This window comes from Austrofundulus limnaeus, unplaced genomic scaffold (assembly GCF_001266775.1).
Source record: "Austrofundulus limnaeus strain Quisiro unplaced genomic scaffold, Austrofundulus_limnaeus-1.0 Scaffold674, whole genome shotgun sequence".
NCBI lineage: Eukaryota > Metazoa > Chordata > Actinopteri > Cyprinodontiformes > Rivulidae > Austrofundulus > Austrofundulus limnaeus.
The window spans coordinates 127,956-143,717 of NW_013953076.1; the positions used below are offsets into that span (position 1 = coordinate 127,956).

The window sequence follows — 15,762 nt, forward strand, 5'->3', positions numbered from 1 at the left end:
ACTGGTTTAAATCATTGGACTCCTTCATTTCTAAATTCCTGTGGAAAAATAAGTCAGTTGAAGGTTTATTTGGTATCATTGAGAATAAATAATTTATTCTCGGTAGAACCATCATTTTAATAGAGGCAACTCTTCCCATGAGGGATATGGGTAGAGAACTCCACCTTGCGTACCTTCAACAAGCCAAGAGATTAAACTCCCACCAGGCCAGATGGTCACTTTTCTTTTTGCCCGATTCAACTTTTCTATAACCTATCGACCCGGTTCTAAGAATGACAAACTTGATGCCTTATCCAAACAGTTTTCATCTTCAGATCTACCCAAGTCCAATGAAACCCTCCTTCCTGCGTCCTGCACTATTGGAGCCATGACCTGGGAATAGAGAAGGAGATTTTACGGGCTCAAAGAGATGAACCAGACCCTGGTACTGGACCTCCTAATCGTCTGTTTGTTCCTCGAGCTGTTGTCAATAAGGTATTAACCTGGATTCACAGTGCAAGATTTGCTTGTCATCCTGGGTTAAACAGAATGATTTCTTTTTCCAAGAGATATTTTTGGTGGTCTAACTCTTATAACGACATTAAGGAGTTTGTGTCCGCATGTACCATCTGTGCTCAGAACAAGAGTCTTCACCAACCCCCTGTGGGCCTTCTCCAGCCTCTTTTGATTCCTGGACATCCATGGTCGCACATAGCACTGGACTTTGTCACAGGACTACCCCACTCTCAAGGTAGTACCACCATCCTCACCATTGTGGACAGGTGTTCTAAGGCCACACATTTTGTTCCTTTAAAGAAATTAGCAGCTTTTGAGACAGCTCAACTTCTGATCCAACATGTTTTTCGGCTACACGGCATTCCCAGTGACATAGTTTCTGACAGGGATCCTCAGTTAATATCCCAAGTTTGGAAAGCGTTCTGTCAAGCTTTGGGTCCATCTGTGAGTTTAACTTCAGGCTATTGAAAGAAAGTAGATATTAATGTGCGTTCATTACCAGGATGTGTGCGCAATCATATCAGAATGTGCAATATAATGTGAGTGTGAGAGTAAACCATACAGAAACCAGAGCGCTCTGCTGATAAACTGTTTAATACTGCCCAGGAATCAGACCGAACAAGGAAGTCACAGAGAATATAACACCAGCTTCAGGGCGTGATTCTGACTCTTAATTACGTCATAAGTTAGGAGGGGATCCCTATAATTTTGGTCAGAGACATGCCCACCAACAAATATAAAGCTATTCTAATGATTTTAAACATACAAATATGTGTTGTATGTCTTCCAGGCATGTAGCTAATAAAAATAGAATCATCATGGTAATCATAAATCACATTTATCAGTCATTACACTTCTATCATAAAACAAAATAGACTGTGTGGTGTAATTATAATCAGTGCACTAAATAAACCCCAATAATTCCTTCACTATCATCCTCAGTCCAATGGACAATCTGAAAGGAGTAACCAAGAACTTGAATCTGCCATCTATTGTGTCATTAACTTTAACCCTTCCTCCGAGTCTTCTCATTCAAGTTGGATTGAATATGCCCATAATTCCCACACCTGCTCAGCTACCGGTCTCTCTCCCTTTGAGGCTTCTGTTGGCTATCTACCCCAGCTTTTCCCGAGCCAGGAGACTGAAGTCGCTGTTCCATCTGTTCAACATCACGTCCAGCGCTGCAGCAGGATATGGAGGCAGACCAGGGAGGCTCTTGTGAAGTCTCAGGAACAAAACAAGAGGTTGACTGATCGTCACATGACTCCTGCCCCTCTGTACTCCATTGGTCAGAAGGTATGGCTCTCCACCCATGACATCACTCTAAAGAACTTCTCTAAGAAATTAGCCCCTCGTTTTATTGGACCCTTTCCCATTGTCTGCATCATTAACCCTTCTGCTGTTAGACTTCAGCTTCCTAAGACCATGCGTATCCGTCCTACTTTTCATGTTTCCCAAATCAAACCCTTCATCAAGAGTCCCCTCAACCCTTCAGCTCAACCTCCTCCTCCACTTCATCTGATTGATAAACAACCTGTGTTTACGGTCCGTAGCATCCTTGACGTCTGCAGAAGAGGTCGTGGCCATCAATTCTTGGTGGACTGGAAGGGATATGGCCCCAAGGAATGTTCCTCGATCCCTAGATCCTTCATCCTCGACCCTGGTCTTATCACCTCATTCTACAGAGAACATCCTGAGAAACGTTATATATCTCCTGGAGGCAATTCTTGAGGGGGAGCTACTGTGGAGATGTGTTTGTTTTCTATGATCTCACCTGGCAGTTGCTGATTGGCATGGGTGGAGTCTGCACTTCTCACCTGCTCCTGATGAGTCGAGTGGTACTTAAGCTCCAGAGAGAGATCCGGTCCTCACTGAATCATTCAGTTTTCTTTGGTACTGTTGTAGCTTTTGTAAATCTCCTTGTGAAAACCTTCAAGTAACCCTTTGATGTTTTTTCTGTGCTCCCTAAAGAACCCTCCGTGGCTCGTGACTAACCTCTAAATTTTTGGTTTGGATTTTCTGATGTCTCTCTGGAAGGAATCCACTTGCCTCTGGCACCAAGCGTCTCTGCCCTGCCACTCTCTCCACCTGAAAACAGAACTGCCATTAAAGATCACTCACCTGCTCCTACAAAGAACTTACCTCCTGGATTTCCAAAGCCTCCTCCTCTGGATCAGCCTCCTCCACGAATCCTGTAAGATACATTTCTTCTATCTCTTCAAGAATCTCTCCGGACATATGGTAATCCCTTGTCCTTCCTTTTCAGGATTGACCTCCACACCCTGACCACTGTAAATAAACACTTTAACGTTTACCTGTGTTCCGTGTTTTATCAGTCTGAACCTGTACTTGGGTATTTCTCTTGCTTTAATAACCTGGTATATATAAAATATCAAATTTTAAACTGTCTTCACAATTATAAAACAATATAACTAAATTGTAGCACTACTATGATTAAAAGCATTACAAATGACATATAGCTTTTCTCGTACCTGTTTGATCCAGCGTGGATTAAATTAATCCATGCTGGATCAGATCCTGATGCTTGTAAAACAAGGCAAAACAAACCATTAGCCTCGCTAAAAGCAGTTTGCTTAGCTTGTTGATAATCCAGGTCTTGGAAAATAATTGAGTGTAAACTCTCCCACTCTCTTTGTTCTGCTGCTTTTCATGTCCAGCTGATCGGGTCCAAGCTCTTTTAATTTAAGGTTCTCTTGGTGTGATCTATTCTAAAATGTTTGTTTGTTTGTTTTTTTGTTTTAAGAGACTTTGCTAAGTTGTTTAGCTCCTCCATTTCTTGACATGCTAATCTTGCTCGCAACACCGGGGTGCCCAACCTTTTTTGAACCAAGAGCTACTTTTGAAGTCGGCAGTTTGCCGAGAGCTACTCGTCCAGTCTCAGCATCAAAAAAACATAATTTTTCATCTCCCGACTCCTCACTTCTTTAAAGTAAATAAAACAGAATGTAAAGTGTTGCTAGTTTTATTTAGTTTAAAGTATTGTCAAACAAAACTATCTACAGGTCCTTCTAAAAAATTAGCATATTCTGATCAATTTAATTATTTTTTGTAATATATTGATAAACATTAAACTTTCATATACGTATTTCAGATTCATTGCACACCAACTGAAGTAGTTCAAGCCTTTTATTGTTTTAATATTGATGATTTTGGCAAAAAAGTAAAGTAAATCAAAAATCCCTGTCTCAAAAAATTAGCATATCATGAAAAGGTTCTCTAAGTAACTTATTAACCTAATCATCTGAATCAACGAATTAACTCTAAACAACTGCAAAACATTCCTGAGGCTTTTAAAAGCTCCCTGCCTGGCTCATTACTCAAAACTGCAATCAGGGGTAAGACTGCTGACCTGACTGCTGTCCAGAAGGCCATCATTGGCACCCTCAGGCAAGAGGGAAAGACATTTCTGAATGAATAGGCTGTTCCCAGAGTGCTGTATCAAGGCACCTCAGTGGGAAGTCTGTGGGAAGGAAAAAGTGTGGCAGAAAACACTGTACAACGAGAAGATGTGACCGGACCCTGAGGAAGATTGTGGAGAGGGGCCGATTCCAGACCTTGGGGAACCTGCGGAAGCAATGGACTGAGACTGGAGTACAAACTTCCAGAGCCACCGTGCACAGGCGTGTGCAGGAAATGGGCTAAAGATGCCACTTTCCCCAGGTCAAGCCACTTTTGAACCAGAAACAGCAGCAGAAGCGCCTGACCTGGGCTACAGAGAAGCAGCACTGGACTGTTGCTCAGTGGTCCAAAGTACTTTTTATCGATGAAAGCAAATTTTGCATGTGATTTGGAAATCAAGGTGCCAGAGTCTGGAGGAAGACTGAGGAGAAGGAAATGCCAAAATGCCTGAAGTCCAGTGTCAAAGTACCCACAGTCAGTGATGTTCTGGGGTGCCATATCAGCTGCTGGTGTTGGTCCACTGTTTTATCACGGGCAGGGTCAACGCAGCTAGCTATCAGGAGATTTTGGAGCACTTCATGCTTCCATCTGCTGAAAAGCTTTATGGAGATGAAGATTTCATTTTTCAGCACAACCTGGCACCTGCTCACAGTGCCAAAACCACTGGTAAATGGTTTACTGATCATAGTATTACTGTGCTCAATTGGCCTGAAAACTCTCCTGACCTGAGCCCCATTGAGAATCTGTGGGATATTGTGAGGAGAAGGTTGAGAGGCACAAGACCCAACACTCTGGATGAGCTTAAGGCTGCTATCGAAGCATCCTGTCCTCCATAACACCTCAGCAGTGCCACAGGCTGATTGCCTGCATGCCACGCCGCATTGAAGCAGTCATTTCTGCAAAAGGATTCCCGACCAAGTATTGAGTGAATAACTGAACATAATTATTTTAAGGTTGACTTTTTTTTTGTATTAAAACAGTTTTCTTTTATTGGTTGGATGAAATATGCTAATTTTTTGAGATAGGGATTTTTGATTTTTCTTTACTTTTTTGCCAAAATCATCAATATTAAAAGAAAAAATGCTTGAACTACTTTAGTTGGTGTGCAATGAATCTAAGGTATATGAAAGTTTATCAGTGCATTACAGAAAATAATGAACGTTATTACAATATGCTAAGTTTTTGAGAAGGACCTGTATATTTACCTACAAAAAAAGAAAACATAAAATCCTGACTTAACTCCTGACAGAGAAACAGAAAAGTGATGCTTGAACAAAAAGTACCATTTTTATCTCCTTCAATTAGTACTCACTCTAACATGCGAGCTATGAGGGCTAGAAACCTGCCCAGTGCGAGAACCACAGAGTCAAATAACTTTGGAGCACGGGAACTTGTCTCCATTTAATTAAAGAACTCTCCTCTCTTCTCTCCATGCAGGAGAGGAAAAACAAAACAAATCTATCAGGGTCAACATGGCTACCACAAGAGTAACAGCTGCTGCAGGCACGGGAACCATGACGCACCCGTGCGCTCTGGAGCCACCAAAATCATTCTCAGCTGTTCCTCCCGAACCCGTTCCAAGAGACCTGGAATCAGCGGGACGGGGAAAAGCATAAAGCTGTTTGTGTGGCCACAGTCGGTGAGCGAACGCATCCACCCCCAGTGTTGGTTCGTCTCCAGCACTCAGGAAGAACCAGATTTCACACTGAACGTTTTCTTGTGCGGCAAACAGGTCTACCTCCGCTCTGCCGAACTTGCGCCAGATCTGGAGGATCAGATCCCGATCGAGATTCCAGTCCCTGTCCTGAGGACCTCCCCTGGACATTATGTACGCTTCTCTGTTCAGGACTCCGGGGATGTACACCGCTCTGATGGAGCGTAAGTGTGTGTGTGCCCAGAACAGTAGCTGTCTGGCTGTTTCCAGCAGCTGCGCTGAGCGCACTCCCCCCTGGCGGTTTATGTAAGCAGCTGCCACCTTGTTGTCTGTGTGGATCAGAACATGTTGGTCCTGCAGCAGTGGAGCAAAGTGCTGAACCACCTTCCACACTGTGAGGAGTTCCAGGACATTTATGTGGAGGGGCATGTGGGCTGGCCACTATCATCCCACCGCTTGGGAAAGACACGTCCCTCCCCACCCTGAGAGGGATGTGTCACTGAACACAGAAACATGAGAAGTCGCTCTGCTCACAGGGACTCCTTCTAAAAGATTCTGCAGGTTTTTCTAGCAATTCAGATCCCCTCCTACTGACGGTGGGACCGAGATCATTTGCCGTTTTTGATGCACCGGGTCTAGCTGGAGACAACAGAACTATCTCTGCAGCTGTCTCATATGAAGCAAGTCCAGTGGAACCACTGCATGTGCTGCTGACATCATGCCCAGCAGGCGCATGACTGTCAGAGCCATCACTGAGGAGTGAAGTTTGACACGTCTCAGCAGCGCTGTCAGTGCGTCTTTCCTCTGCTGTTACAGCTGCACTCTCATGGTGACTGAGTTTAGCTCCACCCCCAGGTAAACAATCAGTGGAACAATGGAGCTTTTTTCCCAGTTTATGGAAAAACCCAGGATGCACAGATGTGACATCATGGCTTCCGTTTGAATCTCCGCTTCTTTCTTTCCAGCAGTAGCAGGTCGTCCAAATAAAACAGAATCCTCATTCCTGCTGAGCGGAGTGCCTGCAGTGTTGTTTCCACTAGTGATGGGGAGATTCACCACTTCACATCGGTGGTTCGGCACGCATGTCTGCGATGCGACTGCAAGGTGCATCGGGTTTAATTTGCAGGCAAATTTACGGTGCATCTCCTCTAGTCTTTTTGGATCAGCTAATACCATGGTTAAATCGGGTGTTTTGTTTTCCAGTATATATTTCTTATTCTAACGTATTTTCCGAGGCAATGTTTTTTTATTTTTATTGATTTCTTTTTTTTCTGAGGCAACGTAAATGCACCATCGCGTCCTCACGTACTGATGCAAGCACACAGACATACACAACAAAGATGGAGGGAAACGAGAGCATTAGCAACGACAGAGATATTTGATGCACCAAAAAAGACACACAAATCAAACGTGCGGAAATGTTTTGGGTTTTTAAGCGAGGTGGTCAACTTGACAAGACGCACCCAATCTGCAAACAATGCCATGGGGCTATCAAATACATTAGTGGCACGACAAACCTGGCGACGCACATGAAAAGACGGCACGGTGTGAACATCTCTGCAGCCGCTACACCCTCGTTTTCTTCGGATCCTGCTGAAACACAAGCCACGCTGAGCAGTAGCAAAGGAGGTGACAGGTCTATCGCAAGTTTATTTAGGCAAAACACACCCTTGGCAGCTAACTTTGCTCACTCCCAAGCCATAACTGATGCCATAGCATACTTTATTTGCAAAGACATTCAGCCCTAGCATTGTAGAGAATGAGGGATTTAAACAACTGGTCCACATCTTGGACCCAAGGTATGAAATACCACAAAGGGCATTTTTTATTGACACACAAATTCCTGCTCTGTACATAAAAGTGAAAAAAGAGGTGATAGAATCCCTCAGTAATGCCAGACGAGTTGCTATCACTGTGGATGGCTGGACATCGCGTGCCACTCATTCATATATCACAGTCACATCACATCACAATGAAAATGAGTGGAATATGAAAAAACTATGTTCTATAAACAAGAATATATGATGAGGCCCACACTGGACAGTATCTGTCAGTTTTTCTGCGTGATGTTTGCTGTGAATGGAAACTTGAAGACAAGAAGCCTGCTTTGGCAACTGACAATGCTAGGAACATGCTACTGGATGGAGCAGGTGCAGACATGGAGCCACACATCAGATGCATTGCTCACACTCTTAATCTGCCCTCCTAAAAAGCTCTCAAGTTTGAAACTGTTTCAGCACTGCTGGTTAAGATATGGAAACTTGTAACATTCTTTCACAAAAGTCCCAAAGCCTGTGGAACTATGCATGAAGTGCAAGCCCTGTTAAAACTAAAAGACCACAAGATGATTCATGATGTCACCACAAGGTGGAACAGTTCCTTGGACATAATGGAGCATTTGTGGGAGCAGCAGGTTGCTGTGACTTTGACAACAAGAAAGATGAAGAGGAGGACGTTATCTTGATGCCCGAAATCATTGAGCTGCTGACACCACTGAAAAAAGCAACTAAGTGTCTCAGTGAAGAAAAGACCCACTATTTCCATCATCGCCTCAACACTGGCCAAACTGCTGGAGCATTTTGATCCTGATGACCGTGACCTGCCAGTCATCTCTGAGATGAAAGATAAGTTTAGACAGGACTTCAGCACCCGTTACACATACATTCAAGACTTTCTCTGAAAAGCCTCAGCATTCAACCCCCGTTTCAAGGCACTGGAAGTTTTGGATGATGACCACACCAGGGACACAGTATACCTGGGAATAACAGCTGAAGTGGAGAAGAGGGTAATATGCTCATTACGTTTCTTCTTATTCCTAAATTCTGCCATGTCAACCTGATGTGTTTTATTTGATTTAGTCAAATAAATGTAATTTATATCTGCCCATTATTCTCAGGCAGAAGAGGATGGCAGACTGAATGAAAGACAGGCAACCAAGAGAATGAACAGAGCTCCCACAGAGAGGAGGAAGACAAGGGTAAATGTTTTTATTTATTTATTATTTATTGTTTTTATTCAAACATATTTTGATATAATATAGTTCTTGTCAAATTTTATTAAATTTCTCTTTTCTTTTCTAGATGATGACCCAGAACCTCCCATGAAGAAGTCAGCATTCGACGTGATGTTTGGAAGGCTCTCCTCTCCAAGAGGGCAGAAGAAGAGTTCAAGAGAAAGAGCTAAGGAGGAAACTGCCAAGTACAGGGGTAGGGATCATTTAGATCTGCATGGGGATGTGTTGCAGTGGTGGAAAGAGCAGGTGAATCTCCCTCTTTTGTCCAAATTGGTCAAAACCTACTTATGTATCCCTGCAATAATTGTTTCATCTGAACGTTTATTCAGTACAGCTGGTGACATCGTGACTGCTCAGCGTGGTCTGCTACTGCCAGAACATGTTGACCAGTTAATATTTCTAAAGAAAAACCGTACACAAAGCCATATGAGATAAATCATGAAGTGAAGAAAGGTGTTGACACTTTAAGCATTATTTGGTTGCCATTTGATGTTTTTTGTTTACATGTTCCATTTCTTATATAAATCACACTATACTTTTTTTTCTAAGTACACACGAGTACTATGGACATTGCACTTTGAAAAGCAATACTTTTATTTGAGCACCTTGGTGAAAGTATTTTTTACAGCAGCTGCTACATGCTGCAATAAAAGTTTTATTTTTATGTTATTATTTAATTTTTAATATTTATTTGTTAAATGGAATTAGAGCCATTTATGTTCACTACTCAGTCATCCAAGTATGTGTAGCAGTTAAGTAGCAGACAAGTAGTATGTGTTGCAGATCATAATTTTCACTATGCACATTGATAACACAGTCCTTTTAAAAACTGTTCATCTTATGTTTTATACATTTTGTATAAAAATAGACTGAGAATATATCTGAGTAATTCAGTTGAATAAAGTTTCATGCTCTGTCTGAAAATACATGCATTTTTTTATATTATGTATTGATGTACTCCATTGAAAACAACCAGATGCATACATCCCTCAAACAGAGTAAAGCAGAATTGTGCTATTGAGTTAAGAAAACTGATGGGTTAGGCCAGTACATCCTCAAACCTCAACTCCCTGTATCGAATGATCACTTATCAAACCAAATCCTCATATAATTAAGTCATATCGTTATCAAATAATTTTTGAATCACATCGTATCGTGAACAGGAGTGATTTGTATCGCATTGTATTAACAACAGGTTTCAGTGTATCGCAATTATATCGTATCAGTGGCAGTGTATCGAGATGCGTATCTAATTGAACTTAGTGGTGAAGACATAAATAATCCCTACTCTGTAGGCTATAAACCCCCTTTTGTTCCCTAGTGTTGAGTCCGAGCTGTTCTCCTGTCCAGCATCATTTATACAGGTGTCTATGTCTCTGGCAGCAGACAAAAGAGGCCCTGTTAAGAAATGCTGAACAGAACAAGAGGATTGCTAACAGACACCACTCCTCAGAACCCACCTGCAGGTTGGCCAAGAGTCTGGCTCTCGACCAAGGACATCCAACTCAAAGACACACCAAGGAAGCTGGCTCCTTGTTTCTTTAGTCCCTTTCCTGTGGAGTGCATCATCAACCCGGCTGCGGTATGTCTTCCGTGTTCCCCAGGTCATGCCAGTTTCAGAGTATTTTCTGTGTTCTGTGTCTTCCACGTTCTGTGTTCCTCCTAGGTTTATCATGATGCATTCTGCCTGTTCTTTGTTCCCTTTAAGCTGATCTCCAAGAGGATCATCTACCAAGTCAGCCTGAGCCTGAGAACCAATCACACTCACCTGCTATGTGGCCACTCTGCCTGAAGATTTACTACTTGCATCTTGTACTTACTTACCTTTTCTCATTGCGGACCTCCTCCAGGAAACGTGTAAAAAAAGAAAAGAAACATTTACCATATTTATTCGTGTATAATACAATCTCACGTATAACATGACCCCCCCCATTTTAGCCTAAAAAGCATAAAAAATTAAATTCTCATAATACCTCAATTTCATACGGATTTCAGGATTTTTCAGCCTTTGCAATTTTATACATATCATATACTGTTGTTTCAATTTTTTATTTATTTTATTTAAACAGCATATGTACTAAAAGGTTCACAACAACAAACGTCTAACAGTAACTACAACAAAAACTATTATGTGAAATTTAGCAATGCTCATTTGTTAACTGGTGTGATATAACAAACAGATAGAGCTATGTGGCTCCAACAAGTGTGAATGAAGCTGACTCAAACGTCTTCAAAATCAGACTCATCATCATCTGTATCAACAAAAAGTTTCTGGTATTCCTCCTCTGTAATAAAGGCATCAGAATTCCACTCAACAGCAATCTCATCCTGTGTCTCGCGACCGCCCCCTCTGGTGGGGAAACTTTTTTCAGGTAGACCAACTTTTACAGAACACGGGTAGACGGCAGCCTTTACAGCCGACCATGTGTTTGTTGTTGATCCAGGAGCCGCCCGGTCGCACACTAATATCATTAGTTGGTTATCATTACTAAGCTGCAGGACTGCCTTTTTTCTTTTTTTTCACATCATGTTGTCTACTTGGATCTGTTACTATCTCGCTCGCATCAACGAAGGAGTGTCAGAGGTAAGCTCGCTTCAACCACTTTTTACGATGTGGTCTCATTTCCTGACTCAGGCATTTTGTGAATGGGGCCGTTATTTCAGTTAAAACGCATAAGCAAAAACATTGTTCCGAGCATGGTACTATCCCCCAACTTTATGGATGATTTTATGGGTTTAATTTTTCGTATCATACTTTAATAAATACTGTATATTTTCCTTACTGTTAAGGGTGAAGAGAACACCATGCATCGCAAAGTCCATTATCACTCATGTACTGTTTAACTACATTTATGGATTGCCAACTGCGCTGAGTTCCTGCTGTATTAAGAATGTCTACTGTATTTCTTCATTTAAACCAAAGTTGAGATCACCTCCATGTAGTAGTGAGCTGTCCAAGTGTTTGTACAGTGCAGAAAAAGTCATAAAAAATTAAGTGTCATCAACTTTTGGACCATATAAGCTGACAATACAAAATTTGTGGTTATGTGTAGATAATTTTATTATTACATATCTAACCACTGGCTCTGTAACTAAGGTCGTATTCAGGCCTGACAATTTGCTCCGCTTTAAATGAACCAGAGTTTGTTTCCAGCGTTGGTCCAGACTTTTTGTGCAGGTGTAAATACACTCATGCGAACTCTGGTACGGATCAAACAACCGGACCGAGACCCGCTTTTTGAGGTGGTCTCGGTTCGTTTCAAAATGAACTCTGGTGCGGTTCGCTTCAGTTCGCTTCTGGTGTGAACACAGACCGAACTCTAACCGAACCAACTGCATAAAACATGCACCTTTTTGGACTTCACAGGCCACTGTTGCTGAGCTGAATAAACTGAAATCATACCTGTTTTGTTGTCTCCTGCTTAGCAGCTCTGCTGGCAGCATGTGGGTCAGAACACGCAGAGCATCTCGTCTCCTTTGGGTCGCGGGACACATTTACTGACGTCGCTCCAAATTTAGAATATCACCACGAAACCACCATTAAATTAGCTGCTTCTGACATTTTACATGCTATTGAAGTTGTACTATCTGCAAAAATGTGCGCATAAGAACCGCAGCATGCAGGACTTCCATGTTTTTTTCTGGGTCTGTGCACTCAGTCCCGCCCCCGTCCTTTCAGCCAATGGCAGCAATGATCGTCACCCTCATGGCTTTGTTTACAAGTTATAGTTCATTTGCAAAAAAGCACAATGTGAATGCAAACCACACCAAATGAAAAAAAAAGTCCACTTTTGATCCAGACCAAACGAGTGGACCAAAGGACTTTACTGGTCTGAATACACCCTATGTCTAGTACTGTAGGGCGGCTGTGGCAAGGTAGTTAGGGGAGTCGTCATGGAACCAAAAGTTCACTGGTTCGATACCTGGTCCAGCTGTCTCAGTTGTTGTCTCCTTGGACAAGACACTTGAACCCTAATGCCTTTGATGTGTGTCCCATCAGTGTATGAATGGGATTGGCACTGATTAGTCTCCATAGATGATTGTACATGTTAGCATTGTAGAGACCTAATAGAGTGCTGTGTGAATGGGTAAATGAGGACACAGATTGTAGTGTGAAGAACTTGGAGTGTCCTAGAAAAGCATTATATAAGTACAGTCCATTTAAAATTAAAGTTTTTGCATATTAATATTGCTACTCCCCTTTGTCTTTAATTATAGCAGGCAGAAAATACATTAGGGAACTCAGGAGATTTAAAACCATCTGCAGTTGAAGTTAATTTATGAATCTTTTAGTAAGACATCATCCGCCTGCAATCTTTTAAGCTGGTTAAAGATTTGAAATTTCTTTTGTTGGGTGCAGGTTCCATTACATTCCATGTGACAAACCTTAGTGTGCCCATAGTTGTGTATGCGTAGTTAAAGTTATACCGCACGTGTTACCATAGAGACAAAAACACAGAAGAAAAATCACAATCAGTGATTGTGGATGGCTAGTTGAAATTTCAGAGGCAGTGGTAGAAAAAATAGTAAAATTTAAGAAAATAAAGTAGGTGCTGCGTGTGAAAATATGTGAAATATACAAGGTTTTCGTATGAAATATTTGTGTGTATGGTTTTGTGTGCTTGTGTGTAAACAATTGTTTGAAAAAAAGAAAAAAGAGTGAGAAAGTGATGTGATGACAGATAAATGGAGCGAAAAGAAAAAAGGAACGAAAGAAAAAACCCTAAGGATCCCTGTGACACCATCTTCCTCCAGCAGTGTAAACATCATTAGTGTTTACACAGAAACATAGTTTCATTTATTTTTCTAATGTACTCCGTGAAATACCCCACCCCCCCGCGTGACAAATACGGACTTTAAAAAGTGAAATCTAATAACATCCACACTGGTGAGGGTGGGCGCGCCCTGCACGTACCCAAAGCATGATGTCGTGCTGCTGAAATGTGTCTTGTCAGGGAGGAGTCTGTGGGTCAGGGTCGTGAGGAGGAGGAAAGAAATTAATGAGTTGCGTGAACTTTTGTTTAAGATTTAAGTTTTTTTATTTCAAAGGTCCTTCTGGCTCAGCAGCAGAAGCATAAATAATACTGTTAAGAAAACTGATGTTAAAGTTGAAGAAAAATCTATGTCTGATTATGAAGTGAAATTAAATATCTGACAGTGATCATGACACAGTGTGGCTCTAATTCTTCACTTCACCATCTGTGTCTCAGTTTCACGTCTCCAAAATGAGCGTACACATGGGTCAGAGCTGGCGTGAGGGACCGCACATTTTCACGTCAAGTTTGGATTTTATAAATCACAACCTTTGCGTGAAAAGTGGCGTACGCAAGTTTCTGGGCTCATGTTGTGCGTACGCAAGTTTTATGAATCCGACCCCTGCTCTTGGAAGATTTACATGTTCCATATTCCTTCCATTTCTTCATTAAGGATTTGATTTGGGGCATTGGGACTCCTCTTGTATCCATCCCCTGACATGTAGTTTTCTGTAACATTTCTCTAAGTTAAATTAGGATGGTCACATTAAAACGGGCAACCATTGATGCAATCACCTGCTTTACATGACATATTTTATTAGATTAGTATTACTCTAGAAATTTGATTATACTTTGATGTTGAAAATGTTTATGTTGAAAATGCTTTTTTATACTAATCAGGATTGATTTATGACAGCAATAATCGTGTAAAACAACCAATGGAATGAATGTTTTTGTATATACTGTATATTTGCACATGTATATTTAATTTTGGCCTGTGTAGATTAGAAAAATTGAAGCTGTCCTGTCTTTTTAATCTCCTTTAATTCAGTATGTAGAATATTTGACATGTCTTTAGTAAACATTGCAACATAATTTCCATTTTATTATTTTAATTCTGTTTCATGTTAGGTCAACATGTTTGTTGAGGGATTCCATGATGCCATGTTGTTGTATACAGCTGCATTACATGAGGCTATTAAGAACGGATACAACAAGAAGAATGGAAGAGAGATCACCTCATACATGTGGAACACGACATTTGAAGGTACCACCATTCCAATAAATGTAATATCTGAAATCAGTTGATAATTCTGAATTATTGAAGATAATAAATATTTTAACACATTTGTTAAAAAAATGTATATATATTTATTTTCAAGTCTCAAAAATTGCCTTTTCTACTGCATTTGTTTGTGATACTACAATAATCTCCAAAGTAAAATCCAAAAATCATGTCAAAAGTACATTCATTGAACTTCGGGAAAGGACTAACTTACACTTAACACAATATTTTTAGACCTTAACAGCATGAGGCCCAAGAAAGACTGAAGTTGTTTAATTTGAAGAAAAAAACTAGCATGTAGTTGGCTGAAAATGATCACATTACATTAACAGTCATTGGGCCTCATGCAAGAACATGTTCGTATTCTTATCCTAAATTTCTCTTACTTTTGTTCGTATGAAGGGTTCGTACGAACATGCCACGTCAAATTCAACAAAACTCTTCTATCTTCAGGAAAAGTGTGTAAATGAGCTGCGCAAATTCCACCTGTTCGTATCCAGCTCCTCGTGCACGCGAGAGATTAGCACAATTACCACCCCAAAAACACCATATAAGGCTATGTTTCCTACCTGAGATAAAAGGAAGTGTCCATTCATGAAAATGACAGCGAAATAAAAAGACGAACTTTACGAGTTCAGAGATTGAAGTCCTGCTCTCAGAGATCCAGACAAGAAAATCTGTCATTTTTAGCCGGTCAGCTGTGGAATAAAAAGAGCTGCTAAAAGTATAAACAACTGTGTTAAATCATTTTCWTTTATTCAGAAGCCACACCGTCGCGCACCGTACACCCACCCCCCCCCCCCCCATCCCCCGGGCACAGTCTCAAGTGCTCATAGTTGCGGTTCTGAAATAAGCATTTTAGAATGTTTTCAAAATATGTCTGGCACTTTGGAGAAAATCCAGGAGTCGCTGGAGGTATTATGTAACCCCTCTGGTCTGGGAACGTCTCGGAGTTCCCCAGGATAAGCTGGAAAGTATCACTGGGGTGAGGGATGTCTGGGTCTCTCTGCTGCTGCCCTGCGACCCGATCCCGGGTAAGCCGGCCGGACGGACAATTTATATTGTTAGTCTAAATTATTACATTCAAAATTATAACTCTAATTCAAGCAGAATAGCCTAGTGTCAACATAATTATGGAGTG

The 15,762-nt window shown here is 41.3% G+C and overlaps 1 protein-coding gene and 1 long non-coding RNA gene across 6 annotated transcripts in view; both read left to right on the forward strand.

Moving 5' to 3' along the window:
- Nucleotides 1-15,762, forward strand: part of npr3 (natriuretic peptide receptor 3) — a 133,762-nt gene that overhangs the window by 95,687 nt on the left and 22,313 nt on the right. For all 3 annotated transcript variants that reach the window (XM_014027697.1, XM_014027696.1, XM_014027695.1), the window contains exon 4: nt 14,468-14,603. In XM_014027697.1, the coding sequence (XP_013883151.1) occupies nt 14,468-14,603 (136 nt within the window). The remainder of the gene's footprint in view (nt 1-14,467; nt 14,604-15,762) is intronic.
- On the forward strand, nt 5,335-11,702 carry LOC106531775 (uncharacterized). 3 transcript variants are annotated; one of them, XR_001311986.1, is made up of 3 exons: nt 5,335-8,546; nt 8,650-8,775; nt 9,966-11,702. It is a non-coding gene; the product is annotated as an uncharacterized LOC106531775 (long non-coding RNA). The 3 variants fall into 3 exon arrangements; XR_001311988.1 differs by having other exon boundaries at nt 5,335-8,354; nt 8,466-8,546; nt 8,650-11,702; XR_001311987.1 differs by having other exon boundaries at nt 5,335-5,554; nt 5,648-8,546; nt 8,650-11,702.